Here is a 16,652-nt window from a genome sequence, read left to right as displayed (position 1 = left end):
TTTTTTAATTTTTTTTTAGATTTTTTTTTTTTAATTTTATTTTATTTTTGAACTTTACATAATTGTATTAGTTTTGCCAAATATCAAAATGAATCTTCCACAGATATACACGTGCTCCCCATCCTGAACCCTCCTCCCTCCTCCCTCCCCACAGCATCCCTCTGGGTCATCCCAGTGCACCAGCCCCAAGCATCCAGTATCGTGCATCGAACCTGGACTGGCATCTCGTTTCATACATGATATTTTACATGTTTCAATGCCATTCTCCCAAATCTTCCCACCCTCTCCCTCTCCCACAGAGTCCATAAGACTGTTCTATACATCAGTGTCTCTTTTGCTGTCTCGTACCCAGGGTTATTGTTACCATCTTTCTAAATTCCATATATATGCGTTAGTATACTGTATTGGTGTTTTTCCTTCTGGCTTACTTCACTCTGTATAATAGGCTTCAGTTTCATCCACCTCATTAGAACTGATTCAAATGTATTCTTTTTAATGGCTGAGTAATACTCCGTTGTGTATATGTACCACAGCTTTCTTATCCATTCATCTGCTGATGGACATCTAGGTTGCTTCCATGTCCTGGCTATTATAAACAGTGCTGTGACGAACATTGGGGTACACGTGTCTCTTTCCCTTCTGGTTTCCTCAGTGTGTATGCCCAGCAGTGGGATTGCTGGATCATAAGGCAGTTCTATTTCGTTTTTTAAGGAATCTCCACACTGTTCTCCATAGTGGCTGTACTAGTTTGCATTCCCACCAACAGTGTAAGAGGGTTCCCTTTTCTCCACACCCTCTCCAGCACTTATTATTTGTAGACTTTTGGATCGCAGCCATTCTGACTGGTGTGAAATGGTACCTCATAGTGGTTTTGATTTGCATTTCTCTGATAATGAGTGATGTTGAGCATCTTTTCATGTGTTTGTTAGCCCTCTGTATGTCTTCTTTGGAGAAATGTCTATTTAGTTCTTTGGCCCATTTTTTGATTGGGTCATTTATTTTTCTGGAGTTGAGCTGTAGGAGTTGCTTGTATATTTTTGAGATTAGTTGTTTGTCGGTTGCTTCATTTGCTATTATTTTCTCCCATTCTGAAGGCTGTCTTTTCACCTTGCTAATAGTTTCCTTTGATGTGCAGAAGCTTTTAAGGTTAATTAGGTCCCATTTGTTTGTTTTTGCTTTTATTTCCAATATTCTGGGAGGTGGGTCATAGAGGATCCTGCTGTGATGTATGTCAGAGAGTGTCTTGCCTATGTTCTCCTCTAGGAGTTTTATAGTTTCTGGTCTTACGTTTAGATCTTTAATCCATTTTGAGTTTATTTTTGTGTATGGTGTTAGAAAGTATTCTAGTTTCATTCTTTTACAAGTGGTTGACCAGATTTCCCAGCACCACTTGTTAAAGAGATTGTCTTTAATCCATTGTATATTCTTGCCTCCTTTGTCAAAGATAAGGTGTCCATATGTGCGTGGATTTATCTCTGGGCTTTCTATTTTGTTCCATTGATCTATATTTCTGTCTTTGTGCCAGTACCATACTGTCTTGATAACTGTGGCTTTGTAGTAGAGCCTGAAGTCAGGTAGGTTGATTCCTCCAGTTCCATTCTTCTTTCTCAAAATCGCTTTGGCTGTTCGAGGTTTTTTGTATTTCCATACAAATTGTGAAATTATTTGTTCTAGCTCTGTGAAGAATACTGTTGGTAGCTTGATAGGGATTGCATTGAATCTATAAATTGCTTTGGGTAGTATACTCATTTTCACTATATTGACTCTTCCAATCCATGAACATGGTATATTTCTCCATCTATTAGTGTCCTCTTTGATTTCTTTCACCAGTGTTTTATAGTTTTCTATATATAGGTCTTTAGTTTCTTTAGGCAGATATATTCCTAAGTATTTTATTCTTTCCGTTGCAATGGTGAATGGAATTGTTTCCTTCATTTCTCTTTCTGTTTTCTCATTATTAGTGTATAGGAATGCAAGGGATTTCTGTGTGTTGATTTTATATCCTGCAACTTTACTATAATCATTGATTAGCTCTAGTAATTTTCTGGTGGAATCTTTAGGGTTTTCTATGTAGAGGATCATGTCATCTGCAAATAGTAAGAGTTTTACTTCTTCTTTTCCAATTTGGATTCCTTTTATTTCTTTTTCTGCTCTGATTGCTGTGGCTAAAACTTCCAAAACTATGTTGAATAGTAATGGTGAAAGTGGGCACCCTTGTCTTGTTCCTGACTTTAGAGGAAATGCTTTCAATTTTTCACCATTGAGGATAATGTTTGCTGTGGGTTTGTCATATATAGCTTTTATTATGTTGAGGTATGTTCCTTCTATTCCTGCTTTCTGGAGAGTTTTTATCATAAATGGGTGTTGAATTTTGTCAAAGGCTTTCTCTGCATCTATTGAGATAATCATATGGTTTTTATTTTTCAATTTGTTAATGTGGTGTATTACATTGATTGATTTGCGGATATTGAAGAATCCTTGCATCCCTGGGATAAAGCCCACTTGGTCATGGTGTATGATCTTTTTAATGTGTTGTTGAATTCTGATTGCTAGAATTTTGTTAAGGATTTTTGCATCTATGTTCATCAGTGATATTGGCCTGTAGTTTTCTTTTTTTGTAGGATCTTTGTCAGGTTTTGGTATTAGGGTGATGGTGGCCTCATAGAATGAGTTTGGAAGTTTACCTTCCTCTGCAATTTTCTGGAAGAGTTTAAGCAGGATAGGTGTTAGCTCTTCTCTAAATTTTTGGTAGAATTCAGCTGTGAAGCCGTCTGGACCTGGGCTTTTGTTTGCTGGAAGATTTTTGATTACAGTTTCAATTTCTGTGCTTGTGATGGGTCTGTAAATTTTTTTTTTAGATTTAATGGTATTAAAAATGAGAAACTGACTTACAAGAATACCCTATTGTATGGAGTTCTTTTCTGTTGTAGAAAAAGGGCTTTTTGGTTTGTCTTCAATAAATTTTTATAACACAAGTTTACACTCCCTATCTCTTCTTTGTAATAAAACCCCAATTTGGACCCTTTCAAGCCTGCATAGGAGGGTGAGAGAGAATCACAGGAATATGGAGAGAAGCCAGTAACTTCAGTGCAGGGACACCCACCTTGCCGTACATTTTTGGCTCAGTAGTGATTACGTGTGGAGAAGGAAATGGCAACCCACTCCAGTGTTCTTACCTGGAGGATCCCAGGGACCGGGGAGCCTGGTGGGCTACCATCTATGGGGTCGCACAGAGTCGGACACGACTGAAGCAACTTAGCAGCAGCAGCGCCAGTGATTGCGTGAGCATGACAAGCTTTAAAATTTCCCCAAATGTATCATTTTTCTCTTTTTATGGGAGAAGGAGAGGGATAGAAAAGGATAGCAGGAAGGCGTTAATGATGGAGACAGTACAAAATCTAAGTGGTGAGAGGTTGCAGGTTAACATTTAGATTAGCAAGTTAGTGAATTTTTTTCTTCCATTTTTAAAGATATTGAATCATCCATGTGAATTATGGTGACCTAGTTTCTCCCTTTAAGCCTTACAATACATCCTACTTTCTAGAGACTGTAGAAACATATATAAAGATGTGGATTTAAATAAAGCTGCAAGTAGCACTACTGTCTTCAGTAAGATATGACTTCAGCTCTTACTTTATTTTGAGAAAACTATTAACATTGGAAATGAAGCATAATGGAAAAGAGAAGAATCCCTTAAGCCACCAGGCTGTTTGAAGATGCATATCTGGAACAGGTGCTGGGAAATCATGTCTGTTCTTGGGCCTCAGTTTCATCTACAGAATTAAAAGATTGGATTCAAAGGTTGTCTTAGGCTTAAAGAGTCACTGTTGATTCTCTGGTTTTGGATAGTAGAAAATCTTGAGCTTTTGTTGATCTTAACTGTGGAACTCTGCTGTACTTCTTGCTTATCAATATCTAACACGAAGAACAGGGATCAAAAGAGAATAACAGAGACCCAATTGTTTGCTCTCCTTTTTTCATCTTGGTGGTGGTGGTTTAGTCGCTAAGTCGTGTCTGACTCTTCCAACCCCATTGACTGTAGCCTGCCAGGCTTCTCTGTCCATGGGATTCTCCAGGTAAGAATACTGGAGTGGGTCGCCATTTCCTTCTCCAGAGGATCTTCCCAACCCAGGGATTGAACCTGGGTCTCCTGCATTGCAAGCAGATTTTTTACTGACTTAGCTACGAAGCATGTTAGCATTCAAGATCAAAGGATAGTGTGAATTCTGTCTTTGTTGACCTTGGAGGTGTTGTTGGCGGGCAGGTAGAGGGAAGTATGAGCTGAGACTTCCTATTCTGTTTACTGACTTCACCTTATGCATACTAATACAATCAGAATCAGTTTTATGTGATGGGCTACCTTGCCCTCCTCCTACCCCCAAATTTAGGAGCCCAATTTTCCTTTACTCTGACAACCTTGTTCTGACTAAGAGGGTATGAACAATAAAGGTAAAATGCTTTTTTTTTTTTGCATGTATTGTCATCAGGTACCTGAGGGATAATCCAAATTTTATGCAGGTACTTAGCCCCTTGAATTTTCTTTATCTACTTGAAAGATATTTAAAAGTCTTTTAATTCAAAATCTTGAGTGTAAGCAAATTAAAAAAAAAAAAAAGCCATTTTCTCTTATTTCAACCTCTTCTTTTCCTTGACTCAAAAATATTCAAGTCAAGACTGAATTACTCAAGGGTCACTTACCTTTGTCTAGGCACTAACCCCACCCGTCTCTGTCTCCTGCTCTTTGTCCTGGCTTCTGAAATGGTCTTGCTGTATAAGAGGTTGAAGCTAATTTTGGATAAAGTGAATATTTGTGGATTTTCTGTGAACTGTAATGCTCTTTGCCAGTTTCTTTCCATTTTGGAATACTATAGCTGCTAAGTTTTAGCAATTATTAATTCTAAATTATAAATGGTGTTAGAGCAATGGAATGGCATAGAAAGTTCAAGCTCAGTGAGCATTTTACCCTGTGCCTCCTATTTGTAAGGTACTATGAATCTGTGCACTTTTACCTGTTTAAGGAATACTTACTGGATGCCATATATTGCAGTCGTATCCTCATCAGTTATAATAGACTGATGAGACCTGGAGGAAATGATTTATATATATGTTAAATATATATATTCCTTTGCATAGGGGAAAGTGCTGGCAACAGGGATTTATTTTTAAAGAATAAAAATTTCTTAACTCTGAGAAGGTTAGCATAAAAGGCTGTGGAAACCTGTGGTTTTGTTAGTAATAGCTGGCAAGAATATTTTAGAACATAATATTCCTTTACTTTAAAACCTTTGTCCTTCTTTTTTCTCTTTCAGGCTAACTTGTGTTTTGTAGATATTGACAACCATTTTATTGAGTTGCCTGAAGAATTTCCACAGTTCCCCAATAAAGTGGATTTTATCCAGGAACTCTCTGAAGTTCTTCTTCAGTTTGGGATCCCTCCTGAGGGCAGTCTACATTGCAGTGAGAGTGCCACCAAGCTCAAGAATCTGGTTCTGAAAGACTTGGTCAATGACAAGAAGAATGGCAATGTCTCTGCAAATAGCATCAGCATGTATGAGTTACTGAAGGGCAACGAAACCATAGCTCGTCTCCAGGCTCTGGCCAAGCGGACTGGTGTGACTGTGGAAAAAATGGACCTCTCTGCCTCTCTGAGTGAAAAAGAAAAAGACTTAAAACTGCAGTGTGAAGATGCAGAACTAAGGGACTACCAGCTCAATGTTCAGCTCCGAGAGGTCTTTGCCAACCGCTTTACACAGATGTTTGCAGATTATGAAGCGTTTGTGATTCAGACTGCCCAGGACCTGGAATCCTGGCTGACCAACCGGGAACAGATGCAAAACTTTGATAAAGTAAAAACAACCAGAGTTTCCCTTTTTGTGGTTCTTAATAGGCTATATGTTATTGATTTTGTTAACTTTTTTAAATACAGATTTTCCCCCCACCCTTCCCCTTAAGAACTTTTTTTAACCACTATTTTATAATAGATAAAATAATTTCACAGGAAAGTAAATGAACTAGCTCATTAAGCTGCTCACTGAATCATGTGTTAAATTGCCTTTAACCTCATTTTTAAATTTTCTATACTTTGAAGATACTTGAAATAGAAACTCTTAAATTTCATTCATTTTCCAAATCTGTTAACACTACCTCACCTTGTAAGAGTTTTATTTACTCATATTTTAGGATCAAGTCTAGTTAAATGAAGCCTATTCCTTTCTAATAAAGCCTTAGATTTTTGTCTTCCTCCCACAGTGAAGTCACAACTTGCCCATATAAAGGTAACAAACAAGTTTATTTTCAGAAAGTAAATTTTTATCTCAGCATCAAAAGAGAAAAAATGAGGTTTTATGGAAAAAATAAGGTTTTATGACTGTTAGACTATGTTCTGAAGTATCAGAAAAGGAAGACAGAAAGTGATATTAGCTTTTGATTGTCCTGCTGAAGTTGAGGCTTCTTTCTAAGGTCCAGTATGTTCTTCTGCCAGTTTTTCTGGACATATTCACCAGATTTCTTCCCCTCCCCACCATCACTCCCCCTGCCCAGGACAAAAGCACTTAGGGGTGTACATTAACTTTCAGGTCAGTAGGATGTAGTTCAGTCCCTTGCCTTTATGGTTGCCAAGGCATGATGTTGCAATTAGAATAAATTATGGCTTTTTGCTAAATGGTATCTTTGTGTCATGGAAGACCTCTCAAAGAAGCTAATATGTTCCAAGAGGCTAATCTACCATCTTGGAGCATCTGCCAAATAAGTATTAACAAAATATTTCTGTAAAGGTGGGTAGTATAAAAGATTTTTTTCTGACTTCATCAGGTATTTTTTAGATAGTTATATAAACTACATTTAACAGTTAAGTTCTGATGCACTTTATGTTAGAGAAAACTTCTTTAATAAATTAAGAGGCCTTCACCTATCCAAATGTATTCCTGCTGTTAGGTTCCTTTCTCATTAAGCTTAACCATTTCTGCACATTTTTTCCTAGCCAGCTTGGAACTAATCTGTGTATACTCATGATTTATCCTTGGAGCAATTCAAATTCTTATCTAAATCAAGCACTGGTACATTCTTCCTCTTAATCTTTATGTAGCTTCAAACTATAAATGGAATTCTTTTTATATAACCCCTAGAGAAATGAAAGTTTCATGTTGGATTCCAGAAGGCTTGTAATCATCTCATTTTTCAGTAGGAAAATTTACAGAACTATCACATACTAGTCCTGCAAGCCAAGTCTTTGCTGACTTAAAGTGATATAGCCCACAAGGATCTGAATATCAAAAAGCCAGACATTTGGTCCATTTAGGAAAAAAGGCTGTTTGCTCTATGAAAAGTAAAGTTGATGTTTATCTCTAAAATACCTTTTTAAGAGGTGTGCTGACTTCTGGAAACTGCTATGAACCATTCTTTGGCTATTTGGATTTGTGTGACTACATCTAAGCTATAAAGGCACTTAAATTGAATAAGTGGATTTCTGTAAGGAAGTCTTTCAAAGACATCCTAAATATCAGAATTTGTTTCCTAAATAAATATGCTGGGAGAAAGCTATGAGTATTGAGGAGAGTAACAATAGGTCAGAACGTATACTTCCACCTTTCCCCTTCTGGCTTTTGCCACATTGCACTCAATCAAAAGAATGAAAAGCAGAGGCATCCCAGTAGCTGAAATAGTAGTCCACTTCCAAATTTTAGCTAGTTCCAAGTTGTGACTAGAATTCCTCTACATGCATGGACCTGAAGAACCAAAGGAAAGAAATGAACCCTTTGAATTAGAAGCTGATTACAATTTCCTGAGCCATTCCATTCACGCAGACAAGCTGGTAACAGGGACATGTGGCTGGTTGTACATGTTTTCAACAGGCTTGGCTTGCTTTGGATGGTTTTCCAGGCAGTGACTTTTTTAGTGGTTAAGGCCCAGACTATTCTGTTAGCACAGGTTTGGATGGAGTTTGATCTTGAATTAGTACTCATCCATCAGTTTCTAACTGTGGGCACCTAGGAAAACATCTACTTGAAGAACAGATGATTTTACTTATAAGCACAAATTCCATATTGTTGTTTTTTTTTTTTTTAAGAGAATTGCTTATGTATATATTAATGCTATTATTGTATCCATTAATCGCCTGGCTGCCTATGACTTGGGGGTATTTGGCATAGTCTAGGAATAGAGAGTGGAAAAAATTACAGCTCACTGGGGAAAAGGTGTCAAATTTAACGGCAAGTGAAGAGAATAATTGACGTTCGTGTAGCGACTGATCCTTGGAGAAGGAAATGGCAACCGACTCCAATGTTCTTGCCTGGAGAGTCCCAGGGACGGGGGAACCTGGTGGGCTGCCATCTATGGGGTCGCACAGAGTCGGACACGACTGAAATGACTTAGTAGCAGTAGCAGCAGTAGTGACTGATCCACCATCTTTCATTAACAGTGCTCTCTTTTCTGCATGATGGTCATGAGGACCAGAACGTAAATTAGTTTTGAGAGGTAGGAGCAGCGCTAATGACTTAAGTGACCTAAATTCTATGAATTTAGAAGATGGGGGCGGGGGAGTGAAGTTTTAAGGATTTTTTTAATATCATACATTAGTTTGCATGTTATTGAAAAGGAATGACTTTAGCGACAGATAATTTTGGGGTTTATCATGTAGTATTGAGATGATCTCTTTGCACTACTAATTGCCTGATTGTCTCATTACAGGCTTCCTTCCTGTCTGACCAGCCAGAGCCGTACCTGCCATTTCTTTCACGCTTCATTGAAACACAGATGTTTGCCACCTTTATTGATAACAAAATTATGTCTCAATGGGAGGAGAAAGATCCTTTGCTTCGAGTCTTTGACTCTCGGATTGAGAAGATAAGACTGTATAATGTAAGGGCACCCACCTTGAGGACATCTATTTACCAGAAATGCAGCACTTTAAAAGAAGCAGGTACATTTGTCATGCCTTTAAAAACTAACTTAAAATCCACTATCATTTCTTTTTACACATTGTTGACCTCATAAACCACAAAATTAATTTTCAGTTTTAGACTTCCTGGTTAATCCTTGTGCTATATCAAGAGATGCTTTCTGTAGTTTTGTTTCGTTCTGTTTTGTGAGCTCATGTCTGTCCTATTCCCACTTGACATTCCTCTTCCCTCAGAAGACGAAAAACAGTAACAAACTGAATGGATTAGAACTATTAGGTTGCTGTAATTTCTGTCTTATTCTCTTTATTACCTTAATGAAAAAATATTAATTTTTGTTTTGCTGCTTATTTTGCTCTTTTTGCTTTTTACCTTTTCTTCTCTTCATCCAAGGAAAATAAGTATTAATTTAACATAGTAAATTTGAGTTGCTACCTAATTTACATAATTAAAACTATTTACTTTAGTGGTACCATTAATTAAAATAGCTTCGTCTATTGAAATTAAACCTCTAGATTCTTGTATTCAAATGAGAGCTTCCCAACCCTGATGTTAGTTTTTCTCTCAGAATTGTGAGTCTTGGCCAATCTTGTCTGGCAGTGTAATACTATAGTCAGTTAAATAAATAATCATATTAATAGTGTTTACTGAGTACATACTCTTGCTGTTTTATGTATAGTTTTGCATTTGATCATAATAATGAGGAGGTATAGACACATTTTATTGTCTGTTTTACTGCTGCCTTCATCTTACAGTTGAGAAAACTGAGAGGTGAAGTCACTTGCTTGTGATTGCATAGCTAGTGGTTGGTTAAGCCCTGATTTGAACCAGAATTTGACTGATTCTAGCACCTGGAGTCTTAACACATTAAGCTGTTCTTTCAATAAATAAACATGTAAAATATACCAGTCCACATAGTTTTATACTTTTATACCCAATTCCTAACTCTTTCTTAGTTTATTTCTCTGCCAGTAAACTGACTTTTATAACTTGAGTGCCCCTTCCTTTTATTTCTTCCCCTTCAAGTGTAAAAGCTGTTTGAGAGCAACCTTCTTTTCTTTTTTTTTTTTGAGCAAAAAGCAGCAAATGTGGATTTTCTTTGCTCTGCTTCTGTTGCTTGCCTTTCTCTCTTCACTTGAGGTAGAGCAGAATTACAAGAGTGTGGTGATGCTGTAACCAGCATGTTTTAAGGAAAGAAGTATATAAATGATGTCTCTTGTGTAGCCTTCAGAGGTTTCTGATAACTTGAGGAAACATCATTCTGTTGTATCCCACTTATGAGGGTAGATCCTCGGAGCCCTTTAGGAAGTGACATTTGCCTCTCTGTTTCTGAAAGTTGGGGGAGCAGAGTGATCAAAATTGTCTATACCTGTTCAGAAAGTAGTATGGCTTTCAGTGCTTTAGTAGCCATGTAAAAGTACAATGCCTTCTTGAGCAAATTTTATTCCTCCCTTCCTGACAGAATTTTTAAAATGAAGCTAAGTACTGATTGCTTTATTCATATGCTTCTAGAAAATTTTTTCAATTAAAATAGATTGTTGGCCTCTCAGAGTTTGGTACTTGTACTGTCATCACAAAAATTATATAATACTTTTAAAAATGTACCATTATAGACTTACCATATTTAAAAGAGATTAAACTAAGTTTAGGAATAGTCTCCTAGGAACTTAATTTATCAAAGACTTTCTTTAAAGGGAAGCAGTTGGCTGTGACTATATCTATCTCTCATGAATGGTGCAGTTATTTCTTTTATCAGGTAAAAGATAATAGACTTTGATCTTTTAAAAGACTTACCTCACCCTCACTCCCAACAGAAGCTGTAGAGATTGGGATTTTGTTGTTGACATTGAATTTTATTGTGTATCTTTTTTTTTTTTTTTTTGGTCCTTTGTTGTTTTGCTTTTGTTTCTATTTTGCCTCTAACTAAAAAGAATTCTGATTTGCAGGTGAACGCTTTAGGCAGAGGCTATCTGCTGCTGATATTGTGGCACCAGAACCTCATGATTTCTTTGCAGAAAGACCACAAGTTGCTAGTAACGCAGAGTTTTCTTATTCCTTACCGATCACAGAAAATGAGTTTTGGCACAATCCCTTGAAAGTCTAACAACAGGCCTATGATCTCTTGAAGCAGGCATTTAATAATTTCTGAATGTTCAGTATTCACTGATGGTATAGTCACTGAAATGTAACATTGCATTGTGCTCCCTGTGGCAATCTTATAAACCCAGATAATTAATTGTGAATTGTGATTTTTGTTTCTACAGAGCTTCCTAACTAAAGGAGAATAACTCAATATCAGATGGGTTTTTCTATCATTTTAAATCCAACAGAAAAACTGACACTACTTTTCTTTTTTTCCTTTTGGGAGGGTAGAAGCACTTTTTGGCAGAGGTGAAATTTTGTAGTAGTTCATGGAACATAAAATTGGCAGGGACTTCAGAGAATTCCGCACCATGAATCTAAGCATTATTTGCCTAAACCTAATTGTGTTTTATAAATATTGGGAAGCATTAAGAATATATATACTGTTGTGGCAAGTCAGAGGGCATCATTGAAAATTAAATATCACTACATTAAAGCATGACACCCTTTTGCCCAGTCCAGAATATATGGCCTGTATTTTGAGAGAAGTTACAAGTTACACATTAAAATGAAATTTTAAAAAGTTCTGGATAAATTCATATGAGTTATAAAGAAAAATTAGGAAAGCTTAAAGCAGATGTCTCACACTTTGAAGTTTAGTGTAATAATGCCTCTGTACACATCTCTTAATTCTGCAAACACAAACACTGGCTGGGAGGCATCAATCTCACATAAGGTGATCTTAAGTAGGTTCTTTTGACTAGAGTGAAATGTGTCATTCACAGACCTCTTCCCACCCCAAAAGATTTTCTTTAGAATATATATGGAGAAGAACCAGCAATACTCAATCTGCTGGTATTGAATAGGGCAGAGTAAACTGATTCTATGAAATATTTATAAGAAAATACCTTTTTACTTCTCTCAGCTCCCAAGATTGGCAGTGCCCACAATGTGTTCTGTTTATGACACAAACACAGTTACTGCTTGTTCTCCCTAGCAGTAATCTCTAGGCACGGGATGGGAGACCTAACCTTGGTTACAAGTATTATGTTTTCTCTTATAAATGTAATTGATAAAGACATTTAAGATCAGGTTTTTTTTTTTAAAGGAGACTTGCATTTTTATTTTTATTTTTATTTATTATTCATTTTTAGCCACACTGCTGGGGCATGTGGAATATTAGTTCTGCAACCATGGATTGAACCCACACCCTTGCAGTGGAAGCATGAAGTCTTTTTTTTTTTTTTTAATTTTATTTTATTTTTAAACTTTACAAATTGTATTAGTTTTGCCAAATATCAAAATGAATCCGCCCAGATTTTTTTTTAACCAGAGAAATAGTTCACTGTTTCTTTCCTGAGCCTTTGAAACATCTCCCAACTTTCAGTGGTTTTAAAATAGAAATATTGAGTAATTTCTATTTTTTAACTCTGGCCTATGTTATTCTTCAAATGGGAGTTTTTTATTCTCTGGACATTTTCTAAATGCCTGCTTATTTTATTTTTCTCTGCATTACTCATTTTGATCTAATGAACACTTTTAAATAACTCCTAATGAGAATGAGACTGTTGCTAAACGTGAAGGTAATAAACTACACAGTTCCTTGTTTTTTACAAGTGGAAAAGCATGAATATTTAATGGATCTTTGCACAAAGAAATAAAGTAACATAGGGCTATAGAGCTTGCTTTTACCTCCCCTAATTTGTCTTTCAGCTCAAGGAAGATATTTTATTTGCCATCATTTACTTTAATGTTGTACTTAGAACCGTATTTTCATTAAGAATATGAATTTCGCACTCATGGGAAACTGTTTCAGTACTAAATTATAGATTGTTTTTTAACCCCACTGCCCTGCTTTTGCCACATGCAGAAAATAGTATGAAAATTCATTATCTAGTATTTACTTAAAACTAACCTTTTTATACTTACATTATACTGATTTCTGAAGAGCTTTTGTAAAAATCTATTTCAGACTATCACAAAGATTGAGTTTCTTGTCACTGCATGAGTAGAGGAAGCATTATCTTTTAAAGTTTAGCCAGTGAAATGTTTCTAACATGTTATAAATTTAATTTATAGCCCAGTCAATTGAGCAGCGACTGATGAAAATGGATCACACCGCAATCCACCCACATCTACTTGATATGAAAATTGGTCAAGGCAAATACGAGCAAGGATTTTTTCCAAAGTTACAGTCTGATGTCTTGGCAACAGGACCAACTAATAACAAGTAAGTATGTTCTTCATTTGAGTCGTTGACTGAAGGAGTGAATGAAGGGAACAGTGGGGGACAGTGCTCTGCACCTCTTATGGGGACTGCTTAACTATTAACGGAGAAGGCAATGGCACCCCACTCCAATACTCTTGCCTGGAAAATCCCATGAATGGAGGGGCCTGGTAGGCTGCAGTCCATGGGGTCGCTAGGAGTCGGACATGACTGAGCGACTTCACTTTCACTTTCCACTTTCATGCATTGGAGAAGGAAATGGCAACCCACTCCAGTGTTCTTGCCTGGAAAATCCCAGGGACGGGGAAGCCTGGTGGGCTGCCGTCTATGGGGTCGCACAGAGTCGGACACGACTAAAGTGACTTAGCAGTAACTATTAACAATTTTATCAATCACTACTTTTTCGAAAACCACATTAATCCACTTGAAATATGAGTTGACAACAAGTATTTGACTTTTAATTCCATCATGTAAGAAAATGCAAAAGAGATTTTTTCTTATTGAAGTAATGTGCGCTTAGGAATAGTTTTAAATGACTGTTTAAATATAATGCTAATACTGTCTAGTGGAATTAGAAAAGTTATGCCTTCACTGTCTGTATTAGTTTCCTAGGACTGCTGTAACAAAGTACTACAAACTTGGTGGCTTAAAATGACAAATTTATTCTTTCATAGTTCTGGAAGCTGTAAGTCCAAAATCAAAATGTTGGCAGCGCCGTGCTCCTTCCAAGGCCTGTAGGAGAGGATCCTTTCTTGTGTTTTCCAACTTCCTGTGGCCCAGGCAGTATTTGGCTTATAGTAACAGAACTCAGTCTCCACCTCTACTTCACATGGCTACTATCCCTCTATGTCTGTGTTCAAATATCTCTTTTCTTATAAGGACACCAGTCATGTTGGTTTAGGGCCTACCCTAATGGCCTCATCTTAACATCTGCCAAGATCTATTTCCAAATAAGATCAAACTCACAGGTGTTGGGATTAAGATTTCAGCATTTATCTTAGGGAGACACAATTCGACCCATGCCACCGTTTTGTACTTTTAAGTATCAGGTGCAGAAATTACAAAACAACCAAAAATAAAGACAAACCCTATCATTCTTTATGGTAGATGATCCCATTCAGAAAATATTTGAATATGGTTAGAATTGAAAACACTTATTTGGGTTTAAGGGAATTCTTGATTTTAGATGAATGCCTGTATGTATCTCAGTCCTGTCAGATTCTTTGCAACCACGCAGACTGTAGCCCATTTTCATATGGTTCATGGGGTTCTCAAGGCAAGAATACTGAAGTGGTTTGCCATTCCCTTCTCCAGTGGACTGCATTTTGTCAGAACTCTCCACCATGACCCATCCATCTTGGGTGGCCCTATACAGCATGGCTCATAGTTTCATTGAGTTAGACATAGTTTCATTGAGTTAGACAAGGCTGTGATCAGATTTGTTAGTTTTCTGTGATTATGATTTTCACCCTGTCTGCCCTCTGATGGAGAAGGATAAGAGGCTTCTGGAAGCTTCCTGTTGGGAGAGACTGACTGAGAGGGGAAACTGGGTCTTGTTCTGATGGGTGGGGCCATGCTCAGTTCAGTTCAGTTCAGTCGCTCAGTTGTGTCCGATTCTTTGCGACCCCGTGAATCAGAGCACACCAGGCCTCCCTATCCATCACCAACTCCTGGAGTTCACTCAGACTCACGTCCATCCAGTCAGTGATGCCATCGAGCCATCTCATCCTCTGTCGTCCCCTTCTCCTCCTGCCCCCAATCCTTCCTAGCATCAGGGTCTTTTCCAATGAGTCATCTCTTCCCATGAGGTGGCCAAAGTACTGGAGTTTCAGCTTTAGCATCAGTCCTTCCAATGAACACCCAGGACTGATCTCCTTTAGGATAGATGGGTTGGACCTCCTTGCAGTCCAAGGGACTCTCAAGAGTCTTCTCTAACACCACAGTTCAAAAGCATCAATTCTTCGGCACTCAGCTTTCTTCACAGTCCAACTCTTACATTCATACATGACTACTGGAAAAACCATAGCCTTGACTAGACGGACCTTTGTTGGCAAAGTATTATCTCTGCTTTTCAATATACTATCTAGGTTGGTCATAACTTTCCTTCCAAGGAGTAAGCGTCTTTTAATTTCATGACTGCAGTCACCAACTGCAGTGATTTTGGAGCCCCAAAAAATTAAAGTCTGACACTGCTTCCACTGTTTCCCCATCTATTTCCCATGAAGTGATGGGATGGGATGCCATGATCTTCGTTTTTTGAATTTTGAGCTTTAAGCCAGCTTTTTCAGTCTCCTCTTTCACTTTCATCAAGAGGCTTTTGAGTTCCTTTTCACTCTCTGCCATAAGGGTGGTGTCATCTGTGTATCTGAGGTTGTTGATATTTCTCCCAGCAATCTTGATTCCAGCTTGTGCTTCTTCCAGCCCAGGGTTTCTCATGATGTACTCTGCATAGAAGTTAAATAAGCAGGATGACAATATACAGCCTTGACGTACTCCTTTTCCTATTTGGAACCAGTCTGTTGTTCCATGTCCAGTTCTAACTGTTGCTTCCTGACCTGCATATAGGTTTCTCAAGAGGCAGGTCAGGTGGTCTCGTATTCCCATCTCTTTCAGAATTTTCCACAGTTTATTGTGATCCACACAGTCAAAGGCTTTGGCATAGTCAATAAAGCAGAAATATATGCTCTTATGGAACTCTCTTGCTTTTTTGATGATGCAGCAGATGTTGGCAATTTGATCTCTGGTTCCTCTGCCTTTTCTAAAACGAGCTTGAACATCTGGAAGTTCATGGTTCACGTATTGCTGAACCTGGCTTGGAGAATTTTGAGCATTACTTTACTAGCATGTGAGATGAGTGCAATTGTGCAGTAGTTTGAGCATTCTTTGGCATTGCCTTTCTTTGGGATTGGAATGGAAACTGACCTTTTCTAATACTGTGGCCACTGCTGAGTTTTCCAAATTTGCTGGCATGTTGAGTGCAGCACTTTCACAGCATCAGCTTTCAGGATTTGAAATAGCTCAACTGGAATCCCATCACCTCCACTAGCTTTGTTCATAGGGATGCTTTCTAAGGCCCATTTGACTTCACATTCCAGGATGTCTGGCTCTAGGTCAGTGATCACACCATTGTGATTACCTGGGTCGTGAAACTTTTTTTTTTGTATAGTTCTTCTGTGTGTTCTTGCCACCTCTTCTAAATATCTTCTGTTTCTGTTAGGTCCATACCATTTCTGTCCTTTATCAAACCCATCTTTGCATGAAATGTTCCCTTGGTATCTCTAATTTTCTTAAAGAGATCTCTAATCTTTCCCACTCTATTGTTTTCCTCTATTTCTTTGCATTGATCACTGAGGAAGGCTTTCTTATCTCTCCTTGCTATTCTTTGGAACTCTGCATTCAAATGGGAATATCTTTCCTTTTCTCCTTTGCTTTTCTCTTCTCTTCTTTTC

At 37.7% G+C, this 16,652-nt stretch overlaps 1 protein-coding gene across 2 annotated transcripts in view; it reads left to right on the top strand.

Annotated features, from left to right (window-relative positions):
- DENND5B (DENN domain containing 5B) overlaps positions 1-16,652 on the top strand; it is a 221,512-nt gene that overhangs the window by 140,765 nt on the left and 64,095 nt on the right. For both annotated transcript variants that reach the window (XM_070371293.1, XM_070371294.1), the window contains 3 exons: positions 5,310-5,846; positions 8,686-8,917; positions 13,056-13,206. In XM_070371293.1, the coding sequence (XP_070227394.1) occupies positions 5,310-5,846; positions 8,686-8,917; positions 13,056-13,206 (920 nt within the window). The remainder of the gene's footprint in view (positions 1-5,309; positions 5,847-8,685; positions 8,918-13,055; positions 13,207-16,652) is intronic.

The sequence above is a fragment of the Bos mutus genome, chromosome 5 (genome assembly GCF_027580195.1).
Source record: "Bos mutus isolate GX-2022 chromosome 5, NWIPB_WYAK_1.1, whole genome shotgun sequence".
Lineage (NCBI taxonomy): Eukaryota > Metazoa > Chordata > Mammalia > Artiodactyla > Bovidae > Bos > Bos mutus.
This window is presented reverse-complemented; position numbering and strand designations above follow the sequence as displayed.